General features: G+C 42.8%; 2 protein-coding genes across 2 annotated transcripts; both read left to right on the top strand.

Moving 5' to 3' along the window:
- Positions 1–2,219: 2,219 nt before the first annotated feature.
- Positions 2,220–6,195, top strand: LOC110526673 (guanosine-3',5'-bis(diphosphate) 3'-pyrophosphohydrolase MESH1). Its single transcript, XM_021607813.3, has 4 exons — positions 2,220–2,432; positions 3,103–3,158; positions 3,373–3,613; positions 5,242–6,195. Exons 1-4 carry the CDS (start codon positions 2,321–2,323, stop codon positions 5,370–5,372), a joined length of 540 nt encoding a protein of 179 aa, XP_021463488.2. The 5' UTR covers positions 2,220–2,320; the 3' UTR covers positions 5,373–6,195.
- Positions 6,196–7,525: 1,330 nt separating this feature from the next.
- Positions 7,526–9,040, top strand: LOC149983127 (macrophage mannose receptor 1-like). Its single transcript, XM_090239091.1, has one exon. It carries the CDS (start codon positions 7,526–7,528, stop codon positions 8,276–8,278), a length of 753 nt encoding a protein of 250 aa, XP_090095217.1. The 3' UTR covers positions 8,279–9,040.
- The last annotated feature ends 264 nt before the right edge of the window (positions 9,041–9,304 follow it).

Below are 9,304 nucleotides of genomic sequence, written 5' to 3'. Positions count from 1 at the left end.
TGGGTGCTGCTATGGTGACCAGTGAACTGAGATAAGACGAGGCTTTACCTAGCAAAAACATGTAGATGACCTGGAGCCAGTGGGTTTGGTGACGAGTATGAAGCGAGGGCCAGCCAACGAGAGCATACAGGTCGCAGTGGTGGGTAGTATATGGGGCTTTGGTGACAAAACGGATGGGACTGTTGTAGACTGCATCCAATTTGTTGAGTAGAGTGTTGGAGGCTATTTTGTAAATGACATCGCCGAAGTCGAGGATCGGTAGGATGGTCAGTTGTACGAGGGTATGTTTGGCAGCATGAGTGAAGGATGTTTTGTTGCGAAATAGGAAGCCGATTCTAGATTTCATTTTGGATTGGAGATGTTTAATGTGAGTCTGGAAGGAGAGTTTACAGCCTAACCAGACACCTAGGTATTTGTAGTTGTCCACATATTCTAAGTCAGAACCGTCCAGAGTAGTGATGCTGGACGGGCGGGCAGGTGCAAGTGTAGCCGATGTGGAATGGCTAGCTAGTTAGCGGTGGTGCGCGCTAGTGGCGTTTCAATCGGTGACGTCACTTGCTCAGACCTTGAAGTAGTGGTTCCCCTCGCTCTGCAAGGACCGCGGCTTTTGTGGAGCAATTGGTAACGATGCTTCGAGGGTGACTGTTGACGTGTGCAGAGCGTCCCTGGTTCGCGCCCAGGTTGGGGCGAGGGGACGGGCGTAACGTCTATACTGTTACACAGGCAGCGATCGGTTGAAGAACATGCATTTAGTTTTACTTGCATTTAAGAGCAGTTGGAGGCCACGGAAGGAGAGTTGTATGGCATTAAAGCTCATTTGGAGGTTAATTAACACAGTGTCCAAAGAAGGGCCAGAGGTATACAGAATGGTGTCGTCTGCGTAGAGGTGGATCAAAGAATCACCAGCAGCAAGAGCGACATCATTGATGTATACAGAGAAGAGAGTCGGCCTGAGAATTGAACCCTATGGCACCCCATAGAGACTGCCAGAGGTCCGGACAACAGGCCCACCGATTTGACATACTGAACTCTATCAGAGAAGTAGTTGGTGAACCAGGCGAGGCAATCATTTGAGAAACCAAGGCTGTTGAGCCTGCTAATGAGAATGTTGTGATTGACAGAGTCGAAAGCCTTAGCCAGGTCGATGAATACGGCTGCACAGTAATGTCTCTTATCGATGGCGGTTATGATATCGTTTAGGACCTTGAGCGTGGCTGAGGTGCACCCATGACCAGCTCTGAAACCAGATTGCATAGCGGAGAAAGTACAGTGGAATTCGAAATGGTCGGTAATCTGTTAGTTAACTTGGCTTTCGAAGACCTTAGAAAGGCAGGGTAGGTAAAGGAAGTATTTGGTTATCTTTTCAAATGTAGTCAGAAAGGTCAAACAAAATACTACTAAAAACAATTTAGATGTCCTCCTTACATAGGAAAACACACATTAAAAAAAGATGTCTAAAATACATGTTTTGATGGCAAAACACTGATCAAGTTGATCCTTGTTTTTGGCAAACTTTTACATTTTTGCAACTTCTTTCTGACAATAATCCCCCCCCTATAATCATAACCCTATTACAACATTTTGGCATAGATTTTTCCTGATTTGGATCAATGATTGGGTCTCAAATGATGACTTACCAAATCACTTTACGCAGCAGATAAAGTTCCTTCCCTCCTGACAGTCCCTTGTTCGCCAGTGCTCTACCTCTCTGATCAGGGTCGCTGGGCGGGGGAGGTCCAGGCCTGGTATGTACTACTGGGGGTAGCCTACCCGTTCATCCACATGTCCACAAGTCTCTGCTTCCTAGACAAATCCAGCCCCTGATCATGACATTCAAACAAACCCCTGCTCATAATGGGGACTTTATGCAAAAACGTTCTTGTCTCTAATGAACACATGAACATTAGGACTAAGTATTGATTTACGCTCTATTATGAATCAAATCAAATCTATTTATAAAGCTCTTCTTACATCAGCTGATATCTCAAAGTACAGAAACACAGCCTAAAACCACAAACAGCAAGCAATGCAGGTGTAGAGGCACGGTGGCTTGGAAAACCTCCCTAGAAAGGAATACTGCTAAAATATATATATAAAGGTAAGGCTCATTCGTATTTATATTGTTTCGCAAGGAGGCACACAATTTATCCCAATGCAATATGTTATCCTTGCTTCAGTGGAAGCGGATGGAATGTTGCGAGACTTTGTCTGACTACGGACATTTAAAGAGAAGGCACTGACGCACAAATGACGGGTGAGATCTGCGACCAAACGTTGGTAATAATGTGCCGTCTGTAGTGTGAGAAACTATTTTTACAGCATGAGTTCAGAAGCGGTCATTCTGTTGGAGACTGTCAACTTCGCTGCTGAAAAGCACCGCAATCAACGACGTAAAGACGCTGAACAAACGCCATATATCAACCACCCAATAGGTACAGTTGTTATAAAAACAATCTTAACAGATGCTAGCTAGTTAACGTCTATGAATGGCATAAGGACTTAACTAGCTACCATTAGCGCCTATTGATGATAGCTAGAATCTTCTGACCGGGGCTTGTTCTGAACGTTAAAACATATTTTGCGGTACGGTTTTGGAAACACAAGGAACATATATTTCATATTAGCTAGACGTTTTTTAAAAATTATTAACACAAAAGGTAAAAGCACTACACACTTTTGTTTAGGGTAAGTGTTCCCACGGTCTCATCTCCATGGTACAGCGCTTGTTTACTGAAGACAGGCGTTCATGTGCTAATTAGCTGTCTGCATCTGTTGTCACTGAAAGATTCTGTCAGCTGCATCTGTTAATCTGTTAACAGTGCACAAAAGTGTGTGTTTTGTATTTGGAAAATTATTTTTGATATAAAAGTTTTTCTAGAAATGTACTGTAATTGAGAATTGATTCATGTTTAGATTGAGTATTTAGCGGTTTTGGCTGCAAGGGCCAATTTGCCTCTAAACATGCAAGGTCCTTGGACGATAAGGAGTAACGTTAGCCTCTAGTCCATTATTGAGAGAGGTCCTTAGCAATAACTCTCTCACTGCTCGGACTTCAGTGTATGGATATCTGCATTTACATTTGCTGTGTTCATCATTTTGCAGGTGTGGCAAGGATCCTAAGCCTTGAAGGTGGGATCACAGACATTGAAGTTTTGCAAGTAAGTGTTTTATGTATCAGACAAACTCAAAATACTTTCTTGCATACTTGTTCCTGGAGGGCAATATTTTAAATCGTAATGAAATTATATTATTAAGTATAGACGAGTCAATGGGCAATGTTAAGCTCATGAAAACATTAAACATTTGTGTTACGAGTTTGTGTTATTAACAGGAAGGTCATGACTGATATTTGTGTTTTCCAACTGTCCTCAGGCAGCTTTGCTCCATGACACAGTGGAGGACACTGACACCAGCATAGGAGAACTACAGGCCATCTTTGGGCAAACGGTGTCTCGAATTGTTCAGGAAGTGACAGATGATAAGGCGCTACCCAAGCATGAGAGGAAACGTCAGCAGGTGGAGCATGCACCTCACGCCAGCCACCAGGCCAAACTGGTCAAACTGGCTGACAAACTGTACAACCTGAGGGACCTGAACCGCTGCACACCTACAGGTGATTGATTGTAGGGTGTCCAATCAAAAAAGCATATTTTTGGACCCTCTGTGTAAAATATGTTAATTGTGTTGGTTATCCTATGAGAGAACCAATGGTCCAAACCCCATTTCACTATCATATAAACCCCATTTCACCGTTCAAAGGTTATTGGAGTTTTTACCCTTGTAGGTTGGCCAAAATGTGTGACTAAGTCAATGGAGGCCAGAGAGAGAAAGTGGTCAAAATAAGGAAAACTGCACAGCGTTGCGTTAACTAGGCTAGAAGCTGTGTAGGAGATCATTACCTGACAGGCTCACTTTTCTGTTGATCTAGTGTAGGAGATAATTACCTGACAGGCTCACTTTTCTGTTGATCTAGTGTAGGAGATCATTACCTGACAGGCTCACTTTTCTGTTGATCTAGTGTAGGAGATCATTACCTGACAGGCTCACTTTTCTGTTGATCTAGTGTAGGAGATCATTACCTGACAGGCTCACTTTTCTGTTGATCTAGTGTAGGAGATAATTACCTGACAGGCTCACTTTTCTGTTGATCTAGTGTAGGAGATCATTACCTGACAGGCTCACTTTTCTGTTGATCTAGTGTAGGAGATCATTACCTGACAGGCTCACTTTTCTGTTGATCTAGTGTAGGAGATCATTACCTGACAGGCTCACTTTTCTGTTGATCTAGTGTAGGAGATAATTACCTGACAGGCTCACTTTTCTGTTGATCTAGTGTAGGAGATCATTACCTGACAGGCTCACTTTTCTGTTGATCTAGTGTAGGAGATCATTACCTGACAGGCTCACTTTTCTGTTGATCTAGTGTAGGAGATCATTACCTGACAGGCTCACTTTTCTGTTGATCTAGTGTAGGAGATAATTACCTGACAGGCTCACTTTTCTGTTGATCTAGTGTAGGAGATCATTACCTGACAGGCTCACTTTTCTGTTGATCTAGTGTAGGAGATCATTACCTGACAGGCTCACTTTTCTGTTGATCTAGTGTAGGAGATCATTACCTGACAGGCTCACTTTTCTGTTGATCTAGTCATCTATCTTCTCAAATCATGTCTGCTATATGCATCTGCTGCTAAATCATGGCCGCTACTGCGGGATGGTAAATGTTGTCAGAAGTTAACTTAAATGACTAAGCAGTCGATGGACAAGGTATGACAACAATCCATGCTTTGGTTTTGTTATCCACCATTTCAAATGCTAACTTTCTAGCATTTTTGGCACATCCAATGCATGCGAATGGTTTCTTTATTAGCATTTTCACACGTCATGTCCAAATCCTAAAGTATCTATAAAAAAATAACTCAATGTTACTGTGTGAAAATGCTAATATAGGTACCCTTGACTTGCATTGGATTTGTGCCACAAATGTGAGTGACTGATTCTTTAAAAAAAAAAGCAAGAGCAGCACCATCTAGTGGTTAGAAGCTGGTGAATCAGGATGCAGGATGGGACATAAACCTAACAACCTCCATGACCAATTTCTCTGAACTGGGGAAACTGATCTTTATTTTCTAATTATATCTCTGGCTCATTGCTTCTCTTTACTTCCCTCTCGTTGTCTGACTGTCCCTCTCTTTACCCCTGTCCCATATCTTATATTTAAATCTGTGTTGTGGTTGCCAGGTTGGCCGGCAGAGCGTGTTCAGGAGTACTTTGTGTGGGCAGCCCAGGTAGTGAGAGGACTGAGGGGGACCAACCCAGCACTGGAGAGACAACTAGAGGAGCTCTTCAAGCAGAGGGGGGTTGAGCTTTGACACCTCTCTACTTCTGATACAGGGTGGCACAACACAGCAACTCTTGTTGCACACTTTTGTAAAGAGTTCATGTGAAAAGATTTGAGCATATTGTCTTCATAATAGGAGCCTTCTCCATTGAATAAACTCTTAGCTCTCATAAGAATTTATTTTTTATGGCTAATTTATTATTCATTCATTCTACAGTAATTTGCATACATTGTCTGTAGAACTGGCAAACCATCAATGTCACCTTGAGTTTTCTCGTATTGAATAAAGCAAAGATATGCATAATTTTGTGAAGATGAAAGGCTGTTGTGGAAATTCACCACCATGTCATGGAAATGACCACCAGGGACACTTAAGTCAATCTTAAATGAATGATCCTTTATTATCAGCGCGCTGGAGAGGTTCCAACTCAATGCACTATAGAACATGTCAATCAGGAGCTCTGCTGGGGCAGTCCCAACTGTTGTCTTCTATATGGCTATACACAGACATGTTATATTTGCATAATTCATTCATCATTACTGTTTTGTTTCATACATGTGACCAACCAGTACTGGTTCATAACATGTGACAGACCAATACCTCAAGGCTTCTTCTCTCTAAGCCGAGACCTTGAAACTGAGAACTTTTGTTCTTAGAAAAGCACAAACGTTAAACATTTCCAGCACAGTTACTTTTGTAAATCATAGTTTGCAGGACTCATCTGAATTCTGATATGTGTTTTATCACCTACATTGCATCTGTTGCCTTTTGTATCATTAATACTGACAATCAAAGATGGGGTAGAAAATACATGTAATATTTATCCCCTCAATAAAAAAAATGAATTACACCATTTTATTTTATTTTACATTTGAGTCATTTAGCAGACCCTCTTATCCAGAGTGACTTAGTTATTGCATTCGTCTTAAGATACTATAGCTAGGTGGGAGAACTACATGTCACAGTAAGTCGATTTTTCATAGATAAGGTCAGAGCTAGTAAGGGGGGAAAAGTCTAGTGTAAGTTAATGAAAATCCTTTGGGGGGGGGGCACAGAACCATATAGAATTTCTTTGTATGCTGTACCGTTAAGATTTCCCTTCACTGGAACCAAGGGGCCTTGGCCGAGCCATGAAAAATATCCCCATTATTCCTCCTTGACAAAACTTTACAGTTAGCACTATCCATACCTTCAGCACTCGGTGGTCCTATTCTGTGAGCCTTGTGGCCTACCACTTCGCGGCTGAGCCGTTGTTGCTCTTAGACATTTCCACTTCACAATAACAGCACTTACAGTTGACACTCAAACCTCAAAAGTGGTCTCCTGATGTGGTTTAAGCATTGTTATGGACTTAGATAATACAATTACGTTGTTTTCTGTAAGAAAAAGTGTAACAGAACGAAAACCTTACAGAAATGGGGAAAAATCTGAAACCTGTGAATTTGTGACTCAGTTGGCAGCCTCATTTATCTGTTTCAGTAGTAGGCCTACTATTAGCCTACTGCACAGTACAGCATGGGTTGGTCTGACTGTGAAAGACCAATATGGGATTCAACATTTTAGGTAATTCATAGTGTATGTCACTGTTTCTCATATATTTCCACACAGGGCGCCTTTCCTTCGCCGGACGAGCCCTTTGGCAAAATGAGAGTATACCCACTTCTCCAGGCACCACTACAGCCCTGGTTAAATATGTAGCATCAAATATGGTCAAGAATATTGAGTTCTCTAAACTCACTACTGATTCTCTGTTGGAGGGATTTACATGTCAACTTTGGTTCAAGTTTATTCGTGTTCTTTGGACCGTGAGATTTTCTGAAGCTCCTGGGTAGAATTTGCTTAAAAGATGCAGCCATTATTTGACTGCGGTGTTCCTTTTTAGGCAATGTGTGTACAGGGCCCTTACTCTATTTTCTTACCCTGAATCTTCACATCCACTTTCAAAGTCTCTCCCCTCTGACGCTGTCCTTCAATTCATTTAGAGAAGGCGAGGAAAGAGGATGTGGCCAATCAGAAAACCTATGAGGAAGAGCCATGGATTGGTTGGCTAGATTAAGGAGGCACTCTGATTGGTGGGCTGTGTGGACACATGAGAGGGGGCCAGTAGAGTAGCAGCAGGTTCATAATATCAGCAGCAGCAGTGGGGTCAGCTCCGCTCCACACCTACTGAGCACTGGGGCATCATGCAGAGGAAGAGTAGCTTCACTGGTCTCCTCATCACTGCTCTGTGTGCAGTGGCCTCTGGTAAACTCAGAGAATATCACTATGTGTCTGAAGAGAAGACCTGGTCAGAGGCTCAGCAGTACTGTCAGGAGCACTACACTGACCTGGCCTTCATCAGCAACCAGGAAGAAGTATATCAGCTCCTTCCCATTTCAAGGGGTGATTGGACCTGGATTGGTTTGCACAGAGATGCTAACGACCCAACAGGATGGACATGGTCAGGAGGAGAGAACTCAGCATTTAGGTTTTGGAAGTCAGGAGAGCCAAACAATGCTGGTGGCATTGAGGACTGTGTCATGGTACAGTGGGATATGAGATGGATGGATTCGCTTTGCTCCCGGACACTCCCCTTCTTATGCTACAAGGAGAAGCTGATCCTGGTTCAGGAGATGAAGACGTGGGAGGAGGCTCTGGAGTACTGCAGGGGTCACTACACCGACCTCCCCAGCCTACTCTCTAAGACTGAACATCTCCAGGCCCAGAGCAAGATAGAGGGTGCCCAGACCGACCATGTGTGGACGGGTCTGATCTTCCTGGCCAGAGAATGGCTCTGGGTGAACGGGGACCACCTGGAGTACCAGGCCTGGTCTGGCGGGAAGCTGCCCCACTGCCCCGCTCAATACCTCCACTGTGGGACCCTGACCAGAGATGGAGAGCACTGGGGAACCAGGAACTGTGAGGAGAGGAGGAACTTCCTCTGCTACAGAGCGTGAGCCCCAGAGGAGAGAGATATTACTGTAGTAGATATGATTATCTATGGATGCTCTCTACTTATTACAAGTTAACGCTGTGATTGGTTATTCACCCTATTTACTTGTTGATGCATATAAACCTATTGGGTTTAACCCACGGGGCGGCAGGTAGCCTAGCGATTAGAGCGTTGGGCCAGTAACCAAAAGATTGCTGGTTTGAATATCTGAGCCGAAAAGGTGAAAAATCTGTTGATGTGCCCTTTAGCAGGACACTGAACCCTACTGTGCTCCAGCGACGCCGTACTACAATGGCTGACCCTGTAAAACAACACAATTCCTGCACCTTTCTGGTCTATGTGACAATAAAACATATATTTTTGTGTGTGTTTTCTACAATAGTCTACTATTTTTCTTCCTGTAGATACCGTGGTTATGATAGTGGGTGCTTTGTGTGTACAAAGACCATAACACTGGGCACAGATAACACTGGGCACAGATGTCAGTTCAATGTCCAGTTTTGATAACATTTAATTGAGTTGGTAATTAACTTATTTTTTTTACCATGTCATTCGATTTAGGTAGGGTAGAAAAAATATATACAAGAAATCACGGCATTCCTTCAGGTTGATGACTCTGCAAATCCAATCAGTTTTCCTCTTTGATTCATCCCCATCAGAATGAGAAACAGTAACAGTAGATATGAACGTACACATCATGTATTGAATATCATGTAAGGAAACCAACTGTTGGTATGAAATAAATAAATAACTTAGACAAAGATAAGACCTTCCTTCTCATTTTTATTGGTGCACCTAGAAATAATAATAGATAGCAGAACATCTAATTGAGAGATCACAACTTCTCATTGATAACCTGTCATGTACCATGAAATATGTGTCTGAAATAGTGAAAATATTAACTATTTACACGGTTTATGGTTACAAAAGGATGTAATCCAAAATGCACTTGAAGGAAACAGAATTGACAATAACTGCAAATCAAATCACAAAGTGGGGGAGAGAGGGGGAGAGAAACAGAGGGGGGAGT

This window comes from Oncorhynchus mykiss, chromosome 6 (assembly GCF_057628025.1).
Source record: "Oncorhynchus mykiss isolate SJ-2025 chromosome 6, ASM5762802v1, whole genome shotgun sequence".
NCBI lineage: Eukaryota > Metazoa > Chordata > Actinopteri > Salmoniformes > Salmonidae > Oncorhynchus > Oncorhynchus mykiss.
The sequence above is the reverse complement of the archived record's forward strand: the minus strand, read 5'-3'. Positions and strand labels throughout refer to the sequence as shown.

What these genes read in the sequence shown, in the direction of transcription:
- LOC110526673 (XM_021607813.3), top strand. Translation starts at nt 2,321, where the DNA reads ATGAGTTCAGAAGCGGTCATTCTGTTGGAGACTGTCAACTTCGCTGCT. An exon ending in ATATATCAACCACCCAATAG is followed by an intron (nt 2,433 to 3,102) that starts GTACAGTTGTTA and finishes ATCATTTTGCAG; the next exon opens with GTGTGGCAAGGATCCTAAGC. An exon ending in GAACCGCTGCACACCTACAG is followed by an intron (nt 3,614 to 5,241) that starts GTGATTGATTGT and finishes TGTGGTTGCCAG; the next exon opens with GTTGGCCGGCAGAGCGTGTT.
- LOC149983127 (XM_090239091.1), top strand. Translation starts at nt 7,526, where the DNA reads ATGCAGAGGAAGAGTAGCTTCACTGGTCTCCTCATCACTGCTCTGTGT.